The 23,061-nt window shown below is 41.6% G+C and overlaps 1 protein-coding gene across 2 annotated transcripts; it reads left to right on the top strand.

The window, feature by feature from the left end:
* The first annotated feature begins 1,815 nt into the window (after positions 1-1,815).
* Positions 1,816-22,970, top strand: aldh1a3 (aldehyde dehydrogenase 1 family, member A3). Of its 2 annotated transcripts, XM_037096793.1 has the most exons (13): positions 1,816-1,949; positions 2,050-2,154; positions 2,704-2,844; positions 4,880-5,009; positions 11,044-11,105; positions 15,295-15,423; positions 16,112-16,225; positions 17,071-17,173; positions 18,261-18,445; positions 18,699-18,863; positions 20,612-20,769; positions 20,925-20,999; positions 21,080-22,970. In XM_037096793.1, exons 1-13 carry the CDS (start codon positions 1,851-1,853, stop codon positions 21,147-21,149), a joined length of 1,536 nt encoding a protein of 511 aa, XP_036952688.1. In that variant the 5' UTR covers positions 1,816-1,850; the 3' UTR covers positions 21,150-22,970. The 2 variants fall into 2 exon arrangements, with proteins under 2 accessions (XP_036952688.1, XP_036952689.1); XM_037096794.1 differs by lacking the exons at positions 1,816-1,949; positions 2,050-2,154; positions 2,704-2,844 and adding an exon at positions 3,395-3,508.
* Positions 22,971-23,061: the final 91 nt, after the last annotated feature.

The raw sequence follows: 23,061 nt of genomic DNA, 5'->3' as shown, positions 1-23,061 counted from the left end.
AATTTGGGACCTTGGGATATTATCCCTTTAAATAGGTACTTGTCACAGACCAGGCAGCACTGCGAGAAAAAAAAGGCTTCAGCTTGCATAGCTCTGAGAGGGCCGCGGGGGTCCGTCGGGTCTCGCTGCAGCACTGTCAATCTCGCTGACGGGTAAAGTGAGGACATATTTACTGGGTTCATCTAAGCCGCCGATCCCGGTGCTCCAGTCCGTTAAGATGTATTGTTACGATAAAAAACACCAAAGTTACAAACAAAAGGTAAAAATGGAGCAGTCTGGTGGATTTGAAGCGAATACAGACGAATATAACAGCGGCAATTCCCCACACATTTATGTCATTCTGTTTGTGCAGGGAGCGGTCGAGGTTATTCACTCCAACCTTTGTCACGTGGTCTTTAAAGTCTTGTGTCCCTAATGTTTGTGTTACATAATACAGATATACACATAGAAACAATTAACAGGTCTGCCATGGTCATGAGTCGTGACATGAGTCGAGTCCTACTGGGTGACAAGTCCCCTCGTTTCAGTGCCATGAGCACGCTCACTGTACTCACTGAATTACTGACTAGACCGAATGTGAATTATTCCACTGATGGAAATATTCCGCAACAAATTCCCCATTTCCTCTTGTTTGTGTAACATTTGATAAAAAGAAAAACTACAGTTTGCTGGCACAACGTAAAGAACATTTATGGCGGCAGTGATTTCTCAACTGCTGTTAATCCCTCAAACTGTTTGAGCAATCAACTCATCCCCTCCGGAGCAGGTTCCTGCTTATTTGCATGAGTCTGGGCTCATGCTTTGCATTTCATATTATATCCTGTGACTTATCCCGCGGAGGCCTTTCCTTTCCTGCACAAGCAAGTGCGCGCGCACACACACACACACACACACACACACACACACACACACACACATCTTACCCTCTCCCTCACTCTTTCTCTCCCTACGCTCGGTCTAATCCCTTTGAGTCCCTCTCTCTCATTATGAAGTGTTAGAAAGTTGCTGAAGTGAGAAATGAGCCTGCAAAAGCTCGTTGTCCTAATTAAACTTTGACACAAAGAGTGACAAGAAGCGATGAAGGGGAAACAATAGCAGGCTGTGTACGAGTGCAAGTCCGGAGCAAGCGAGCAGCTTCGCCCCGACGAACAAAGGCATTTGTTTGCGTGTATTCAACTCCATTCATCTTCATCCAGTCCAGGTGCAAAAACCAACTTTGCGAGGAACAACGCGACTCGTAACACCTTTGCACGGCGGGCGAACAGCCAGCGGTCTGTCCAAATCCATCAACGGGCGCAGATCAAAGCTGCTGCGTTGGGATGTAAATATTGTGCAGCAGAATGAATTCGTTCTCTTTACTTTTCAGTGCCTGGACTGAAAGACACAGCTGAATGCTTCAGCCTCAACGTTTCACTCTTGACTCCTTCTCTGGTTTTTGGGGAGCTTCCTTGCACACACAGTGCGCGAGTGTAACCTTGCTATCATCCCACCAGTTAGAGTGACGATAAAAATGCACTGCATGTATTCCCCGTTGTCATGACTGGTTATTTGAAGTTGCAGTGGCACAGCCTTGCCAACTGTGCAGAGTGAGAACATAAGAGCAGATAATGTCACACAGCCACCACGTTCCGCGCTGTTCAGATGAATACATGATGCAGGATGTCTCCAGGATGAATACCCTCACATAAGAGCCTCCGACTGCCCTTAACAGGGGCGGAGTTGGGTTCTTTCTCAAGTCTTTGTGTTAGGAGGGAGGAACTAAACATTCAAATAAAAAGCCAGTGGATAGGCTGACAGCGTCAAGCAGACGGAGCAGGCAGACTTGCCCGGGACTGTACTGCTGACCTAGAATGGCACAGAATGGAACAACAGAGAACGGAGTGGCCGAAGAAACCTCAGCTTCGCCTTTTCCCCAGCCTGTCACGGTCCAGGTTATCAAGTACACCAAGGTAAGGGGCCTCTGCAGCAAAGCACGGTTCAGCTGCTGCAGGTAGGACTGTAACGTTTACATGTCAGCGGAGGCATTTACTGTCACTGTGTTTCACACAGATTTTCATCAACAACGAATGGCTCCCCTCCTGCAGCGGAAGGACGTTTCCCACCGTCAACCCAGCAACAGGTGTCAAAATCTGTGATGTGGAGGAGGCAGACAAGGTAGTCATTAATTAAAGCACCAATGGCTTTAATGTATCATATAATGTCATTCATGAAAAGTAATAAAACTTGGTATAGTTCTACATAATGTGCCACTAAATAATTCATCGTTTAAATGGAAGGATTTGCTTATTTGCTGCTTAACTGCCTTGTCTCTAATACCACAAGAAAATACAAATTGGGTCTATATATAACCTCCACAGCTGCTTTAACGATACGCCTTTACACTGCTGTTTTCCGGATGCCACGCAATATAACAACATATGTCGTTCTGTAAATGTCAGTCATGAGGCTACAAACGCCACATGTGCTATTTTTCTGCAAATAAAATCGCGAATTGAAAACTAAAACTTTCAGATAATCATTCTGTGGGCACGTGGTACACTCAAAGTTTTTCTTTTTTTTAATATATAATATATATATATTAATATATATTAATATATAATATATATTTACTTGTTTGTCTTTTCTTACGTGCTGCTGTGATCTGATGGGATAAGCTTGTGTCCTGATCCTTCCTGCTCTGTTCCCCTCGCTTCTTCTGTGTAGGACGATGTGGACGAAGCCGTGCAGGCAGCCAAGGCGGCCCGGCAGAGAGGCTCTCCGTGGCGGAGAATGGACGCGTCCAGCCGGGGCAGTCTGCTGCACAAGCTGGCCGACCTGGTGGAGCGGGACCGGCTCCTGCTGGCGGTGGGCTCTCTCTCCGTGCTTTTTTTTTTTTTTTTTTTTCTTTCACACACACGCTTTTATGACTGTTTTATGATACTTTGATAAGATTGAAAGTTTATCACCATGGGGCTTTAGTCGCATTTGAGTCGGATTTGACCGATAAATAATAATTCGTTCTATAGTAGAATAACTCCTGTCAGAGCAATATCAGGCTATTTTAAATTGTAGCATTTCATTATTTACTTGGGTGCATTAACTTTTAACCATAATTTTAATGTTGCATTTGGTCTCGATAATACGACCCAACAGTAATATATATATATATATATATATATATATATATATATATATATATATATATATATATATATATATATATATATATATATATATATGTACACACAGCAACAGATCTTAATTATAGGAGCATGCTCTCTTTCATGAGCTACAAACTGCAGCGCATGTGCTGTCATAAACTGACTTATTCCTATCAGGGTTTGGCCTATATTATTGCGTGACATCATGATACCCTGACCCCACCCCAGCCTCTCTTTGTTTCTTTGTAATGATTGCTGGATATTGCTTTCCATCTCCTTCAGATATTGTTTGGATTGAAATCCCTTTCCACTCTGTTTAGCTGCCAACTCGCATTAAGACTCAGATCTGCAAATGACCCCTTACAGATGTGAGTGAAGTAATAATACCAGATTGCATGTGACTGCTAATTGCAAACATGCTCTGGAGTGGTATCGTGGAGGGTATGGCTAATTACGCTAAACCCCTAGCTATGTTTTTTTGTTTGGGGAAATAAGGACCAGATTCAGACCATTTAAATGTACAGTTAAGTGGTGCAGTGGTTTCATTATCTGCTGGAGCTGCAGAGCCACATTTCTTCTTTTTTTCCTTGAAGCATAAGTCAATCCAGTAAACATACTATAGATGTTGGAAAGAGGTAGGGTACAATACAGCATAAATCAATAATATGCCTTAACAAAATCAATTATAAACCCTGTTTTCCATGCTTGGCTTATTGCCATGCACTTATCAAGACACAGTACATTGCTGTAGAGCACTGTGGCTGCCATCCCACTGCAAAACCCTTTGGATTCACATGGAAACTACCTCGCCAGCTATTTCAGCCTCATACAACTCATTCCTTTTGCTAGGCACTAGATTCATTTGTTTTTATTATAGTAATTATTGTTATTATACCTGACAAGTATAAAGTCATATTAACAATTCTGGTACATTGTACACCAGAGAAAATGAAACAGTTTGTTGATGGCCAAAAATAAATGTATCAAGCTGCACTGTGCAAGAGGAGGCCAACATTTTTATAAGTTATGATAACATTTCATTCGCCAAGGTAGTTGCTACAGTCTGCAACACATCACTACAGTGAAGTCTAAGCAACCGTAGGGTCACGCAGGCTGGAACTAAGGCAGCAGGTTTATCCAGGCGATCCTTTCTCTGTGGGTCAAACTGAACAGTTTGTCTTCCAAATAAGTTTTCAACCTGGTGGTAAGGCCCCCCACCACCCAAATAAGTTCTAACATAATTACTGTAACAAAAACAACATTTTTTTTCATGTAAAATACTGCATATTTTTATGTCTTTTGACTCTTGAAAAATTATTCAAATCGACATGAAAAGGCAAAACCACTCAGTGAGTTAGTTCAGTGGTTTTCATTTGTGCCCAGGGCACACCTCTATTAATTTCCTTGCAAAATAGCCCCTATACCGTGTTATCTAATCACTTGCACATGTTTATTATAATATAAAGGCCACATGACACGTGGCATATTGGGATTTCCTGTAAGGTTTTGAAAGCACGTAAGAAAAGACAAACAAGTAAATATATATTATATATCAATATATATTAATATATATATTATATATTAAAAAAAAGAAAAACTTTGAGTGTACCACGTGCCCACAGAATGATTATCTGAAAGTTTTAGTTTTCAATTCGCGATTTTATTTGCAGAAAAATAGCACATGTGGCGTTTGTAGCCTCATGACTGACATTTACAGAACGACATATGTTGTTTTGTAGACGCTGGAGACTATGGACACAGGGAAGCCCTTCCTGCAGTCCTTCTTCATCGACCTGGACGGCAGCATCAAAACCCTTCGCTACTATGCAGGCTGGGCCGACAAGATCCACGGCAAGAGTCTGCACGTAGGTGAGTGTGTGTCATCATCTTCTCACTGTTAAGAATTTCCACAAGTGAAACCATCAGAGATTTGAAAGATCCTGTCCGGTTGTGGTTGTGGATGCGCATATGAACAGCCTTAGTAGCTTTAGCTTCTATCGCAGGACAGGCCCAGGTCCAGTACTGCTGGTTAGGTCGCCAGCGTTTTAGCAGCACTAAGAGCTCAATTCACCATCAGTGAATACAGCATAATGTACATTTGAAAAAACACGTCTGAAGAATTATTATTGGTCACAGTTGTGTGTGTAAAGAGTGAAACTGGGCTATTATATAGCCTGTTTAAAAAGCTTAATGTTACAAATATCTGTTCTGTGAGACATGACAGGGAATACTAAATAATGCAGTTAAAATGTGTCTTGTGGCCTATTGACGGGGGCATAATCTAGTTTATAGCGCACAGCATAGTTTGTTATGTACTCAAGTTTCTTGAGCACAGTTGCTGTGTCACAACTAATATTGTAGTCAGGACCACCGAAACAGAGACCAAGCCATGACTAAGACTCTGAGGTGTTGAGACCAAGACTTAGACCGGCGTCCTACACTGCATGACAAAATGGAACTAAAATGTGAAGATCCTAATTTCCATGAAAAAAAAAACAACAAAACACTCACTCAAAGCAAATGATGATTCCTCCTCATGCGTGTCATGTCAACAAATACTAAGCAGCTGAAATCATCTTACTGTAACTTTTATTTGACATTATTTTTCCACGTTTTACACAATACAATTCTTCATGCATGCAAGAGAGGGAAAGGAAAAGACAGCAACTTTTTTCCAGTAACAGATTTCCTTTATGAAAAACTAACTTAATTGTGGATTACTTGAATCGCATAACTATCACGTTACTGTACTTACTGTAACAAAAAACAATCCCAGAACTCTAACGGATTTACTTTGTAACAAGTTACCCCCAACACTGATTGTGGTGGCTGCAATTACTCAGTTGATTTATTAATTTAAGCAAACATTTGAGAGCACAAAGTAATCATTTCAAGACAAAATAGTGCAAAATAAGTAAATGAGTAAGAAAAGATATTTAATGAAGCACAAGCTAATGCACATGAGATGAGTTTCCAGCGCGCACTGGAAACATGGAGGAATTTCTATGCACGTGTCCCCTCAGGGGGCTCCGTAATCAGAGCACCATTGGAAAACAACTTAATTACCAAAGAGCAAGTTACTGGACCTGGCTCAGGACTGTCCCCAGCTCTGGGTAGGATCTCATCCGGCCTCTTAACACTTCCCCCTCTTGTCAGATCCTACTTTGTGTGTGCACATAGACAAAACACACTCGCCTTTTCCTCACGATTGGATGCCAATAGAGTGGTGAGAGACGAAAGGGACGGCAGGACAAAAGGAAGAGGAAGAGGCTGAGATAGTAATCATGGAGGTGCAACAGTCTCTGAGGATTAGCAATCAGTGTTGGCTCAATGCCTCGCCAAGGCAGCAGCCACTCAGCCACTAATCCCCACTTTTATACTGGAGTACTCGTCCCTGAGGCACATGGCTGAGCTGTAGCTTGATATGACATGCATTATATTTATAATAATAATACATTATAATACTATATATTTCCGTACTACAATCAACTACAAAATCCTCTTTCTCACTTGCAAATCCCATCATGCCTTCGCCCATCTGTACCCCTCCGACCTTCTTCAAAAATACACCCCGTCAGGGAATCTCCTGCACTCCATTCCCCACACCAGACTGTGTACCTTCAGAGACAGAGCCCTCAGGGTCGCAGCCCCGACCCTCTGGAATGTTCCCCCTGCTGACATCTGTGACGCCTCCGCTCTGGACATGTTTTTTTTTTAAAAAAAAACTCCTCAAACATCACCTGCTCACTACAACCTACAACCTCTTGTCCGTGAAGTCCATTTATTCAAGGGCTCTATTCCAATTATACCACGATCACTTGCCAAAGAAAAAGACATTCAGACAATATGTATGTGTTTTTTGTGCATTTCGATCAAAATATAAAGTTTTTCACAAGCTGTGACTCCATTTCCCTGGCAACACCTGAGAGTTTGACTAATAGCTGAAACAATCACTACAATCCCATGAGGTTCTTATTTAATGGAAATGCCGGTCACCACTCCAGTAAATGGATAGGATGGACATCAGATGTGCTTAGCTGCGGGTGCATGAAAATCCTCTCAGCTCATTGAACCCCTTTGTTTCATCCTTTAGCCAAAATGCTAACATTATCCCAGCAAGGTTAAAATTTAATAACATTGTGTACAGTTGACAGAAAATATTATATAAATGTAATTTCAAAGCATGTTGAAAATTTTATGAACAAATGACCAGCTGGCTGCAGCCTGAAGTAGTGGGTAAATGGCGAACAGGATGTAGGAGAATCTCTTGATAGAATGCTTTCGGCGGGACAGCAAGAGGTAGTGGGAAGTAAATGCACATATAGTCAATTTACCCAGCTTTTTTAAACATTAAACAAAGTTACTGACCTATTTATAAGCTATTCATTACTTCTTATTTCCAGTTCGGCCAGCAGACACTTTTTTCCCACTTTTTAATTTACCAATTTGCCCCAAGAGTTGGCTACTTGTCACAGCTGGTGTGTTACGAGTGCCACCTGGTGGTGTTCAGAGGATGATGCACAGACGGGCCACATTTCGCATTGTGAATGTTGAGTTTTAGCTCATCATGTGTATTTGGTGCATGCAATTTTCGTCTTTTGTGTGCATGTACACTTTTGTACACATATGTTTTATAAATGACACCAAAACACTCTGTAGGATACATTCACACTTAAAGTGTACATGCGCCCAAAAGCCGAAAATGGCACGGCAATGAAATATTCAGATCTATAAAACCTGCCGTACGCCCAACAGTGTGCCATTACTTTTTTATAAATTCCAAATCAGACGGAGGAATTCGCGCACATCAATCCGCCTCATACCCCGCCCTCTCAGCACCCAGATTCAACCATAAATGGTTAATACAGTGCATGCCTCATGAATGTTAATGCCTGGAAACGAAGGCGTTGGTTGGTGAGGTGGAGGCTATAAAGCATATATTGTATACATTCATTCATACATTGTCCTCTAGTAGTGCGAGGACAGTAACAGTGGTCTAAGCTTACCATGCAATATTACGCACAAGTGGCAAAATTTATATGTGTACAGCAATAAGACTGACTGTTCTACTCATCAAAATGGTTGTGAGTGTTATCCCTCAGCCTGGGATATCATTTGAAAATGGAATTTGACTGTTTTGCCACTACAGAAACTGGCTTCTGGCGATCTGGATCCATCCCTTTATCTGGCTCTGCACCAAAAGTTAGCAAGGTCCATTCTGGGCAGAGACCCATCCTCCATCCAGGTTTCAGGAAATCAATTTTTTGAGTAATCCTGCTGACAAATCAAGCAACCAACATTCAGACTTGTGTGAAAACACGACCTCCTTAGCTTAGGTAATTAAAACAGCATGACGATAATTATTTCTTATGAGTCCAAATTAAGAGGCTATAAATGCTGTCAAATGTAAAACTGCATTTCCAGTCAACAATGTTATTGTAACTCAGTCAGTAGGCTAGAAAGGAACCGAACCAAAAGTAACCGAGCTCCTACACATCACTAACTTGCACTTGTCATTTGCCCTCAGAGACACTCCTCCAGAAGACATATATGTGCACTGCTTGACTACACACACTGCCCCGCAGTGTCTAGTTTGATGTGTAGGCTACAGTCTCTTAACTTTTTAGATCAATAAATACCTAAACAAGCTCTGTTAAATCTCACAATCATATAAACACAAGCATAACAGGCTACCCAGCACACTACTCGCTCCTTATTCCTGTAAGTGCTACCGTTGTGCTAACATTAACTGCTGGAGGAGGCCGTTGGTGCCTCTGCAGCTCCGTTCAGCTCAGGGGCTGTGTGCTTTATGCCGACTTTAGCTGCTACAGGAGTGTGTTGCTGCCACAGTGGCTGTTTTCATTGGAATCAGGGGTTCTGTGCTTTGTGGTACTCAGTGTTTGACAATGCTGCTTGCTGCTCACTCGATCTTTGGGTCAGTGGCTGCGTACTTCGTTCTACTGCGTTAGCCGCTGAAGAGCAGGCTCCATGGCTGTGTGCTGTGAGTGCAGCACGTTATCATCACTCACCATACCCAACTACCTCATGTCTAAAAGAAACCTAACATTATCATAATGAACGTAAACAACTAATGTGGGTATTGTTAGTACTCACTGATGTCAAGCCAGTGGGTTGGCATTGGGAAATGTTGCCATAGCAGTATACCTGTCTAGCTCAGGTAGTGAGTCACTGACAATGTTACAGTGGTTATTTTTTTAATCTTTTCATCAGATGCTCTTTCAAACTTTTTTGTGTTTTTGATCCAAGTACAAATATTTCTGAAAAGACAAGCTGGACCTTACTGAGCCTGTGATGATCTTTACGTTGTAGTGTTTCATTATCTTTAAAGGCCAAATAGCTGATTAAGCATGTGCATAAAATCTAAACATATTTAAATATATGTAAATGTGTGTATAACAAAATTAAGTAACATTAACTTAATTCCAACCAAATGAAACAGTAAAATGCAGACTCAACATTATTTTGCCATTCTGATGAGTTGTTTTGCGTCTGATTCTTTGAAATACCGCACCAGTGGGGAGGCCCTTCCTTCAGTCGAGCTCTGCCGCTGATTTTATATAGAGAACCTGGTATGAGAATATCAGTGCATGTCAGTGGCAGCAGAGCAGGCGCACACAGGGCCTGAGGCTGCCCCTTGGATTCTTGTGTTACATACTGCTCCCTGTTACACTTTTGTACGGGGGACATTCCCCACTGACTTCCTCATTGAGTGAATGTAACCTTCAGTAAGCTGTGATTGAATGTGGACTCACCCAGTGGCTCAAAGATAAAGGCAGCTGGAGGTGAGTTCTGTTGTGGAGTCTGCCAGTCTGTGATCAGTCACACAGGAAACTAGAGAAGGTCAGGGTGTAGACTGGGAGGCTAAGTCTGACAGTTGTATGGTGCAACGTTACACATGTACGTGGCGCATTGATCTCACTGTTGGAGCTGGTGGGTAAAAGGATGTATGTAAAACTGCTTAGAAATACAAAATATAAAATTGCAACAAAAAGTTACAGAGCCCAGTGGAATATAGCAATAATATATGGAGAACTTAAACATAGACTTTAATTATTATAAAGCCCAAAATGTGGCGTATTGCCGAGCAATAACGGTTTCCTGACTTTTTGCTTGTTTTGACTTTGGGTTGTCATCGTGGCAAAATGGGGCCCTGATGACTTAAACTTTGTTCAGCTGTGAAATAATTACAAATCACAGCTGAAAAATACACATCTTTGGTGATGTGCCAACTCTATAGTAAGGGTTTGGAAACATCTTGATTTGAGTGAAAGCAACCAATTAGTCGAGGTTAGGGGATCTCTGTCGACAAGATTATGTCAACAGAGGTCCCCTGTTTCCTTGATCAGCCCATCACAGCAAGCAAAAGATTGCCATCGCTGTTAAAGATGTTGGGCAGCTGTTTTAAACAAAATATGTTCTGCATTTTTGCATCAGAATCTCAGTTCAAACCCTTTCTACCAACAAAATAAAAAATAAATCATGTAAATTGATTTAGCCTCAAAATTTTCCTCACCTATGTCACGCAGGTCATGTTTTCATGATTTGTTGGTTGGTTTTTCCACAGGATTTATTAGAAACTACAAACTTCGATAGAGGATGGGTCTTGGCTGTGAATAGACCCCAAAAACATCACAAGATTTTTGTTAATTTCTCAGGGAATAATGTGTGGATCTTGAACAAAATCAGGTGTATTTAGGTGGCCGGTATACATGATGGCGTACAAATGGGCTTGTTGGGTCTTGGTGGAGTTATGCGCTGTACTGAGTGCCATTCAAGTTCAAAATGTGTTTGTTTGTTCATGATAATTAAATGAATAAATATTAGAAGTGCCCAAGTAAAAAATTGTGATGGTGCTCTTTTGTTGTTGTTTTTTTTTTGACAGATGAGAGCTTCATGTGTTTAACCAAACACGAGCCTGTTGGCGTCTGTGGAGCCATCATTCCAGTAAGTCCAGAAGGGGATCTGGTTTGAATTTATGAGCAATAATGTTGTTAGGAATTCTTATTACTGTTCGTACTCCTTTGGCATGGTGTGAAAATTAAACACACACATACACACTGGGGTGCTGAAATAAAATAAAACAACACATAACACTGTTGTTTATATACTGTGTGTGTGTGTGTGTGTGTGTGTGTGTGTGTGTGTGTGTGTGTGTGTGTCTGTGTATGTGTGTTTAAAACGCACTTCATGATGTGTGACTGTGCTCATGTAACAGTCTGCTCTTAATAAGTATGTAAAAAAATATCAGAACATTACGCAATAACTTATTTATACCATGAGGAGTCCAACACACTAATTTGATGCGTATGTATTGTGGAAAGACTCTGCTGTATTCTGGTTTACTGTATATCTACCTACTGTTAATAATCCTCACAGGTGTATTAAATTTGGCCTCAGAGTAGAGAGTTGGGATTAAAAAAAAAACAAAAAAACAACAACAACAACATTGTGCTTGTTTGCTGTCTTCGCCACAGTCTGAAAATACAAATATAAATTTCATCTCCACGGCTCAGATGGGTCCAAGCCCTCAGGAGCAGAGCTAGGTCACATGACTCACCGGGAGCCAGAAAAAAACAGCTATTGGCGTCTGAAGAAATATTTCCGATCACAGATATGTTCCATATCGGGGCTGTCACTTTTTCCAAAGAGCGCTGTAATAAAAAATGAGGGTCAAACTTATTTGCGGTGACACGCAATTTGAGTGAATTTAATAGCAAGACAACACATGTCAACTTAAGCTTAATTTCCTGATAGGTCAGTAGGACATGCAATAGGTCAAGATGATGCAAACTACAACAAACAATACTGCGCTTTAAACACATTTCGTACAGTATCATATATATTTGTGTAAGTGTACACTATATCTTAAACATTTTTGGTGGTTTACATTGCCTTTAGACAACCGCGTAATACACTGTGGGGCAGGCACAGCTGTGCTTGTTCCGTAGAAATGCATGTCGTTCAGCTGAGGGAATCTAGTCCCAAGGAAAAGGGCTGTTTGACAGCAGTACTTCTCCAGCGTTGTCACCTCGTATGTGTGTTTTGTGGGTTTTCAAGGTACTTGTGGTGTCTTTTTCCGATGTTTTTTGTCCTGTTTTTCTTCCGCTCCTCACCAGCCTAATTTTCCCTCCACACCACTCCACGTATCTGTTTATTCAGCCCAGCCCTGCTACCTGAGCTCTACCCAGGTCTGCTTTCCCTCCACACCTGCGCATCATCTCCTTTCCGCCTTCCTGCTCCTCAGTGTCTTTGCAGCCCTTTCCCTGTTTCTAGTGTTCTTCCATTCATTGCCCTCACCTGTGTTTCTCTGCCTCGCTCTACTAGCCCCTCATCTATTTTATTTTGTATTTAACCCCGGGCCATTTGTTCAGTTATTCTCGAGTCATCCTGTTATTTTCTCATGATCCTGCTCTTTGGATTCCCTGATGTTTTATCCCGTTTGCTTGTTCCTTATATTGCCATAACCTCACCCCTGCCTGCCACCTTATGCATTTGAGTCCGCTTACCCTGATACAGCGTGGCAACCTTGAAGTATTATCACAGATTATTACTATCCTCTGTCTTCTCAGTTGCTGATCTGTCAGGAAGCAGCAAAATTATAACAATTTGCCACATTTGCACCTCCCTAAGTGTAACTACCCAGCAGTGTTTAATGAAGCAAAGCCCTTCAGCAGGTTACAGTCTTTAAGTGAATGGTTCTATCATTTACGGTACAATGCTAACATTCTTTGAGCAAGGCTTGATTGGAACCACTGAAGACTGTTCTAAGAAAGCACGGATCTTGAATGTGTAGAGCTAGTGAAGCAACTGGACTCAATTTAAAAGCAGTGTGTGGCTGTGAGGATGGAATGAAACTGTGGAAAGTGCACTAGAAACCTTATCTTAATCTTTGCTGTCCCTAAACAAGACCTCTTCTCTGTTAATCCCTTTAGGGCGATTCTTAGAGGAACGCAGCTCCAATGCTGTGCTGCTTGTATTTGCTTTCACACGTCGGACGATGTGTTTTTTGTTTTGTTTTGTTTTTTTGCTTTTGACAATAACTTCATCAAATTTAGGGTGGGGCAATGTTTGGTGTTTCACCGTATTGTGTATTTTTTTATCGTAGCTCCGGGCAGAAACATGAGTATAATTTCAGCATCAAGACAAAATAAGGCCATTCAGTTTTTTTATCTTGAGCCTATAACCTCTAATGTTGCTTTGGCAACAATGGAACAAAACAGCTGTTGTATAACATGGGCGATTATACCAAAAAATGAAATTTATACTGAAGGACGTGCAATTACTGAAAGTACTGCTGGCACACACACAACATGAGTCATTGTGAGAGGCAAACAGGATACCTTTCTCTCGGCTTGTGATCCCAAGATCCCTTAATGGTGCTGTGTGTTTCCAAAGTGTTGTAAAAGTTAACAATGCCTGAATAATAAGCATGCAGCACTCACATGTATTGCCCTCTTATTTGGTTTTGAGTGCCCAATTATTTGTCCATTGGTTTCCAGCATGGAAACGAGCAACTGGAAAATAAATGAGCTGTTTTTTTCGAAATGTGTTTACTTTGAATCATCTCCAGTCGAGATGATTTACGGCTCCTTTCATGTTCTTATATATTAGGGCCAGAACATCCAGAACAGCATCCAAGTGATGAAGCGAAGCACTGATGCGTGGAGTTTGTGCCTCTGACATGACTGATGTTATTCCCATTTGAGGCTGTTGCAGTGATAATTAGAACAATAAACTAATGTTCTCAAAAAAAACCTTAAACACAGGTCATTTTACGCGCTCCAACTGAGTGACTGAAAATGACGTATATGTGTTTATTTGAAATTTACTGACAGCAACATGCTGCAAACAAGTTGGGACAGGACAGGGAAAATGGCTGAAAGGAATTTATTAGGTCGCTCAGGTAGTGGCCGGTTGAGGGAGGCTCAGGCTCAGGCTCAGGCTCAGGCTCAGGCTCAGGCTCAGGCTCAGGCTCAGGCTCAGGCTCAGGCTGGTTAGCAGGCGGATTAGCTGGGGTTCACAAATGGTACAGGTTAAGGCTTAGGTGGAAGCACAGATGAATCAGTCTCAGAGAATCCACAGAAGGATTAAGGCAGGTGGCAGGGGTGCAAGAGGCCGGGCGGCAGGATGGCTGTCAAGCTTGAACACAGACTTCGCACATGCTCTGGTGAGGGCAAAGAGAGAATAAAATTAGTCTCATAGGAGCACAAGAATACACAGTATTTGAGCTGGCACTGATGATCAGATGAGTTGCAGGTTTGTGAGAGGCAGGAGCTCTGACATCACATAAGACAAAAAAAACAAGGCACGAAGCACAGAAAACTCCATACAAAGTCCAAATCATGACAGGTGTCTCAGCAGTGTCTGGGTAGCAGTGGCAGTAGGCTAGGCAAGGTACCAAGACATCCTTCTTAAAATGTGTGTAGATCAAATTCAGTGCGTTCTGGGTCTGCCCAGCATCTCCTCCCACTTGGACATGCCCAGAAACCTTGTAAAGTAAGGCACCCAGGAGGAGTCCTTATCAGAAACCCAAATCACCTAAAGTGGTTTCTATCAATGTGCGGCCCTGTTCAGACCCGGTATTACCCCCGCCCCCGAGTGATCCGATCACAGTCGGACAGCTCTACCCAAGATGCATTGAGGACGCATTTGAGATCCGCTTACTCAGACCACATTCAGAGGTGGTCAGGATGTGACCACTTTCTTGTAGCAGCGTGCACGCACATGTGTCCTGCTCAACTGACGTCATAGAAGTAGTCAGAGGAACAGGCCGAATTGATAACAGTTGATTTTCATGTGATTTACTGTAATGCAAATCATCTGCGTTGGATCTGCTTCTTCCAATAATTCCCGTGTTTATTTTGCATGTGTGTGAGGAAGTGACATCTGATCACGAGCAGTCAATCGAGACACATGTGGGGAGACCTGTAAAGGACAGGTTTGAGTTGATGGACTTCATTTCAGATCTGCTCCAAGCTCCTTCCAGATGTATAAACTCTTCACCCTGTCCCTAAGGGTGACCCCCCACCACCCTGCAAAAAAAAACAATTGTTTGTGACAGTGTGCTTTAACAGACTTGTACTGCCATTACCTGTTATAGGCAGTCAACTAACATGTGTTCTTTTGTCTACAGTGGAACTTTCCTCTGCTGATGTTCATGTGGAAGATCGCACCGGCCCTGAGCTGTGGAAACACTGTTGTCATCAAGCCAGCAGAGCAGACCCCTCTCACAGCCCTCCATGTTGGATCGCTCATCAAAGAGGTCTGACTTTGGGCTCCACATGTACAGTGGGATTGATCCAAGCTGTGGACTTCAGAGGGGTTTTGTCTTAAAGCCTCTGTTAGTCATCTGATGGAACAGATGTGTTCTTATAGAAAATCTGACTTTTTTGTGATTGGACTGCTTATGTTTTGGTGGTTACTGTTCACAGCGGGGGGAGACCCCCACACACTGTCCACCTCACTTGCAATCAAGTCAATTGACAACAGTGTTTCGGTACTTAGACCTTCATCAGGTTATTTTATCAGACAGTGGTGGAGGCTGTCTTAAGTAGTGTTATGGACTCGCATGGCCCAGTCAGGCCACACTGCCGAGATTGGGATTTTGAGGGTTGTCTGCTGCAAGTGAAGCGGATTTTTTCTTGCAAAGCTTTATACAATAAAACAAAATGTAGCCTTCTTCTTGGTTCTGAGGAGAAAACTTTTGTAGTTTAAATTTACTCCAGGGTATCAGGAGCCCAATCTGTTAGTGTAAGAAAAGCACATAAAAAAAGAACTAGGCCATCTTTACCTCTTTTCAGCCTTTTGACAGAATTTAACTCATTTTTTTAAAATGTCAGTATGTTACAATATGTAGACAAAAAAACCATGAGACAGTTTTTTTTTTCTGGCTATTCCTTATATAATTTTTGATTCCCTATATCAACATGCACTTTGTGTTGGGATCTCAGGCGGGGTTCCCTCCTGGAGTTGTGAACATCGTTCCAGGGTTCGGTCCCACAGCAGGAGCAGCCATCGCCAGCCACATGGACATCGACAAAGTGGCCTTCACTGGTTCTACAGAGGTACATTGTTGTGTATGGCAGCCAGAGCTAGAAGTAGGACAGTGCTCACCTGTACACAGTGCTGTAACTTCTCATAAGCTAACGATTTTTTTTTTTTTTTTTTTTTTGCCCTCTACTTGTGAGATTTTCTGGCCCTAAATAAACTGCATTACACCGACATGTGACTAATGACAACACAGTCCTCCTGCATAACCTTTATTTTGACAAACTAATGAAAGTTGACTACTCTCGAAGGCATTGGTTTTGATAAAGAATTCACAAGCTACTGGTGCAGTTTTTTTTTTGTACATATCACTTAAAGTCCTAATTTAGAGATGACCAGGACTACGGTAACAAATAGATTAAGTTCACACTTAACGGCAATTCTTCCTCATTGAGAAGCTGTATAGCAAAGTGTGAAGCCACGTGACATGGTCATCATAACATGTATTGCCTTTTTGCTTCTTTACAGAATGTTTTATTTGTACACCCCCTGCAGTTCTGGAGAAATACTGCACTGGAATGGTGCAGTGAGCATAAAAAGTTTCTATGCACACGCCATTCACAGAGACACGGTACCCTGCACAAGCATAAACAATGAACAATTATCATTATTCAGCAAAGATTTTTTTTTTCTATCCGCAGGAACTCTGTTTTCCGAAGACTGTTTTAATTCTTTGACATAACAGTTTCATCAGCATTAATATTTTCCAGTGACAAAGGGTTAAAAAGAGATTCCTATCATCAAATCATTAGCTTTACACTTACATCGCTCTGTTTCTCAGTGTATGGCAGAAGCAGAATTCTGTATGGCATAATTTCCTTATGACAGAGTCAGATATTGCTGTCTGCTGTCATGTGTGCAGGTGGGCCAGCTGATCAAAGAAGCTGCAGCCAAAAGTAATCTGAAGAGAGTGACGCTGGAGCTGGGAGGGAAGAACCCCTGCATTGTGTTTGCTGACTGTGACTGTAAGCGAACATCCTCTCTGACTCTTTCCCTTATATTGAATAATGACAGGCAACATCGTAATGTTGGATTGTGATTGTTTCAGGATGCAGATTTGACCTCATGAAATTCTACTGAATTACTTTGTTCAGGAATCCTCATTTTTCACAGTGTGTGACTAAACGTCTTTGTGTCTTTCCTGTCATGTCACAGACACACTGTCAAAAACTACTATTGCTTAGTGGTTGAATGCAAGGCTGCAGAGAACCCGGCCTGGCTTCAGCTACTTTGCTGCTAACAATTCAGTAGAGCAAACTGTATCAGGCCAAACTGGAGATACAGCCACTACTGTACCATCCATCCATCCATCCATCTTCTACCGCTTTATCCGTTACCGGGTCGCGGGGGCAGCTGTCTGAGCAGGGACTACTACTGTACCATTCATGTGTAATGTGTTGATAGAATGCCATTTGACTGAAGACCCCAATGTAACATCCTTCAAACAGTACCTGTTGAAAGCCAGTAAACAGCAATTACTGTCTTTACAGACAACTCCAAACAAGCACTTTTTTGTATATCACACATATAGAACTATTTGGCCCTGGTTAAGTTATAGTGATATAGATAATTAGGGATGGTTATGGTTGAGATGACTATGACCAATTACAAGTCGTGAATGTAGGAACGACAAAGGAGACAAAAAGTGGGCACATCAAACATGTAAACTGTCACCCATCATCAACTCATCATCATAATCCCAGACGGATGATGCGTAATAGAGAAGAGAAGGTGTGATTTTCTACTGGAAAAGTAAAATTATATTTTACGAAATGTTATTCTTTTTTTTTTTTTTTTATCCGGATCCCTGTTAATCTCTACAAAGCGGTCATTCATCTTCCTTCAGTGTGCGTAACAATTTAAAATCGCACATAACTGGCAAAACAAGCCGAATTAAAAAATCAGTAGATTTGTAAAGTGACACTGCATATGACAGGATAGGCAATTGCAGCGTTCTTTGAAAAAATGAAACACTACCACAATTGTCACTAATACACAGTTAAGAAAAAAATATGGAAGGCAGATATAACCAATGCCAATGTGTGTCCACAGTGCAGCTGGCTGTGGAGGAAACCCAGAAAGGAGCGTTTTATAACCAGGGTCAGTGCTGCACAGCTGCGTCGCGTGTCTTTGTGGAGGAAAGTATTTATGAAGAGTTTGTGCGTCGCAGCATAGAAAACGCCAAGAAGATTGTCATAGGAGACCCCCTGGACCCCCGGACGTCCCACGGGCCACAGGTAGGAACACACTCAACATTGTAGAATACCTGCAGACGATTGGATGTTTAAGGAACAGGTCAGCAAGGAAATACATTTTTCACTGTTTCTGAGTGACAGGAGCTGATGGGTATCTTATGTCACATCTGTCTGTATATACAATATGTATATACACACAGACAGACAAAAAAGTGAATTCCCCAGTGTCTGGTTTTGTTCCCATTTGATAAAACCGTCTCCTTCCCTTGTCTGCTTGTCTGCTTGTCTGCTTCAGATTGACCAACAGCAGTTTGACAAGATTATGGATCTGATAGAGAGTGGGAAGAAAGAGGGAGCCAAGCTGGAGTATGGTGGATCAGCTGTGGGCGAGAAGGGCCTCTTCGTACACCCCACCATCTTTTCTGGGGTCAAAGACCACATGCGCATCGCCAAGGAGGAGGTAGCAGTTCATTTCAGTTCACTGCAAACAGGCTGGTCCAATGGTCTGTGATTATATTGATCCAATCCAATTGATGCTTGAGTCGATCTACAAAAGGAGTACGTGGTATTGGTCATATCGATATTATTGGATTGATCCGCCCGCCCCTAATACCCTGCTACTGACCCATTCTACTCTGCTTATGCACTCCTGCCATGCCTCTACCACAGCCTGGTGCCTACGATGATCGTCTGTACGTGTTTTAAACTGGTGCACAAAACAAAACTTAGCGAGCAAGCACGACACATTGTGCTGCACTCCACCGTGGCTTCAGTCATTGTCTGATTGACTGTCAATCACACAATGTAATATCAAACCAGTTTGCCTTGAGGGAGTGGGATATAAACCCAGTCTGCATCAATACAAGCGTACAAACTGTTGTGATCAAACCGGGTTTAGCTTAATATAATATACTAATATAATTTATATGTTCATTGCTTTTACCACTAGGTGGCACTGTTGTAAAGCAGAAACTACCTGGGATGCTGTAGTGTAGAGAGTGAGTGAGAGAATAAAGATGGTGACTACTATGTATAACTTTAGCTCTCTATGGGACCTTATTTCAGAAATACTTTGTATGGAAGTGAATGGAGAGAAAATAACACAGAATGTACACTAAAATGTGTCAGCATAAACAAGCCACAGTATTCTATGTACATAGCATCTGCCTTTACTCTGTATGCACACATATATTTGTACATAAGATAAGCATTTGGCTGTCAATGCTACCACTACCGCTTAAACAGACTGTAACAGTCTACATAGAAATAAATAAAAAGGGGAGAGACATTAATTACCAAGTGATACAGAGAGATAAGAGTTAGCTACAACAATTGCAGCTCAACTGTCCACTATAGTGTGAACAGTGTTGTGCTCCTCTGATCGTTCGCATGTGGCTGCATGTTGCCCGAAGCACATCCGTCTCAAATTGTGCCAATGCATGGCCGCTAGTAATTAAGGCTTTAATATGAGGAGGTCTGAAAACATGGCATCACAACTAACTTTGCGCACAACTTCCCATCTCAACTAATCTCACATTCATCAGAAGGCCACATAAATTAAAAGACAGAATCCACATTATTGACAAAGAGAAAGCTGACAAGTCTCTCTCCCTCATTACCACATCGTTAACACACACCAGAACTTTCTGCACACAGCAAATTGCAAAATTAATTGCACATTTTTTTTATCTGTTCCAGATATGTTTCATATGTTTAATACTCTTATCGACATGGAAGTGGACAAATGTTCTTGATTTATGCAAATGCATGTTGTCTCTGCATCAGATGTGTGCTTGGCCTGCAAGTGGTATTTGAGGCTTAATGTACTCCAGTGGCAACTCAGTTCACAACGACAGGAAATCGGAGCTTGAAGGTTCTGCGCAGTATCTAAGCTGTTCCTAGGACTGCGCTCTTCTGGACAGAGATCTCTGATGTTGTTTTCTGTGTTCTATCTTTCTAATAAACGAAATGAATATAAAAATGGAAAAAAGCATTTGTTAAAAAGCACATCTGGCCTACGCTTTCTGAGATATTGAACTGCACAGTTCTTTTTATATTTATTCTCACATTCTGTTACTCATTATTCATGTTTTTTTTTTTACTCCGTATGAGTGGTATTCAGAGAGGACAGCAAGTGAAACAATTTTATGGCACTGCGTGGCTCAATTCTCTACATGTGGCTGCGACTGACATCTTTTCCTCTCTTAGATCTTTGGTCCGGTGCAGTGTATATTCAGCTTTAAGAGCCACGAGAAGGCGGTGGAGAGAGCAAACACATCACAATATGGCCTGGTGTCAGCAGTCTTCACCACAAGTATGGACAGAGCTCTGTCTGTGTCTGCAGCCCTTGAGACTGGCACAGTCTGGTAAGATCCTGTTCACAGTCCTCACAGCGAAGGGGATTTGATTTGCCTGTTTAATTAAATTTTGTCGGGCCACTTAAAGGTTTTTGCATGTTCACTGGACGAATGAAAGAGCTGACGACAAACGAATTAAACCATTACTCTCCCTCTCTGTCAAGGATAAACTGCTATAATGCCCTTCACGCCCAGACTCCCTTTGGAGGGTATAAGATGTCAGGCAACGGACGAGAGCTGTAAGAACCATCACTGTTTCTTCAAATTTCATATTCTGGTTCGATTTGCATTTCCTAACGTGTTGTCTCTGTCTTTTCAGTGGAGAGTACGCTCTGGCTGAGTACTCGGAGGTGAAAGCAGTAACAATCAAACTGAGTGAAACTCTGTGAGAAGAACAGGGAAAGTCCAGCGCTCTGCACTTCCTATTCCATCAAACCACATCACAGTTCTCTCTAACTCGCACGATCCCTTCTTTGTCTTTATGCTCATGACGTTGGGTTAAGGATAACGCCACTGGCTTCAGTAACGTGGCAGTAATTTCATAGTCTTATATTTTTCTAATAATTCAATCAAGAATTTCCCCAAAAGTGTTGCTACGTCTCCAAATAAGAATTGAATCAAAGTAAGAAGTAGCTTAACCCACAGAGCGCAGCAGGTCAGCTGAACATGTTGAAAAAGGAATTTGAACACAGCTAAGAAACAGATATGACGACAGATATGAAGCTAGACTTGAGCTCTTCCTGGGAACACACACCCTGAAAAATGCAGGCGCACTGATAAGATCGTTTCACAGAACTCATTCCACATATTGTAACCTTTTTTGCTCACTGGACATGGAAAAGGTTCAGTTGTCTTATCCCTGAGCCATAACAGGGGTGACTTTCGCCTCATCACAACGTCTCCCTTAAGCCTCAAGCCCTGAACCCTCACAGACTTAGCTGACGTCCCCTGGTAAGTGTTAGTGAGTGTGATACTGCAAGGGGGCCGAATAATGGTCATAATAAATAAATAATCACACAAAGTTACAAAAATTAAGGAAACATTTTCATGATGTTTCAGAAGCTTGTTGCTTTCTTATTGTTTGATCAAGTGTGACTTAACTAGAGAATCAGTTCTAAATGAACATTTCAGAGGTCAGGAAATTTCCGTTGGTGAATATAAAAACATAGCATGCAGAATAATTAAATGAAACTGATTTCTAGAGCACCATAAGGATCATTTTTGTGCTCCCGCTAATAAGTGATGGTAACCCTGTATTCAAACTGTGGGTAATTCCCTCAAACAAAGTCTGCAGAAATGTGGACTTACAGAAAGTTGGACAGTACGGATCCCTGCAACCTCAAAGAGTGTGGACACCGGGATAAGGCTCCTCTCCTTATACAGCCAGGTATGAGTGACTAAAATTCCATATAAGATGACACCTGAATCATCGTGTGGCTGAAAAGCTGTGAAAAATTATAATATATTCTAATAATATACCTTCTATTTCAAACGGTCCTTTAATAAGATGCAGACTCTGACCCAACATTGAGAGTTAAATCAATGTTTGTTTTCTTTTTTTTTGTTGCGTTAAAGTTTGAGTGTCTTCTCGGTCATCCCCAAGGCAAAAGTCAACAGAATGAGCATAACTGCCACACAGGGAAAGTAGTGGAAGGAGATGAGAGGATATCTCTACTCCAGTAGTTATAATGATTGACAAATTGATTCCACGAGATGCATAAAATGTAGTGATTAATCAATAAGGATTTTAGAATATAAATCAGTTACTGTCTCTTGTCACATGTGGTCATATATCCCTAAATGAGACAATGTGGGACAGTCAGAGAATAAACACTGTTTTTGTTTTTGATGGGCAGCTGATGTGTGCAGGTACTTTCTGTTTCTGATCCGACGCGCTGACTCTGACTTGGTGTGATCTAAACTGAATGTTCTCTCTGCTGAGGAGAATGTACCTTCCCTTTCACATGTTGGAAGGACCTTTGTTTCTTGTCCCAGATGAGGTAACATTTACCTTGCCAGTTACATATCAGTACTGTAACAGCAGTGATGTTATCGTTGCATTGATAGTGTCAACTTAAACTTCTTTTTTAACAGCTTTTGTGTTTCAGTGTATAGTGTTTATTATCATGCGAGATTCAAGCCTGTCTCTGCATTTTTGTAACATTAGTTTGTATTTAAATAGAAATTCTGAATAAAGAGATTCAAATATATTTTGTGTCGTTTTTGCACCTGATGTATGGGTGTGTGTGTGTGTCTATGTCTGTGTCTGTGCACGTACACACACACACACACACACCCATT

The sequence above is a fragment of the Acanthopagrus latus genome, chromosome 4, assembly GCF_904848185.1.
Source record: "Acanthopagrus latus isolate v.2019 chromosome 4, fAcaLat1.1, whole genome shotgun sequence".
Taxonomy (NCBI): domain Eukaryota; kingdom Metazoa; phylum Chordata; class Actinopteri; order Spariformes; family Sparidae; genus Acanthopagrus; species Acanthopagrus latus.
The sequence above is the reverse complement of the archived record's forward strand: the minus strand, read 5'-3'. Positions and strand labels throughout refer to the sequence as shown.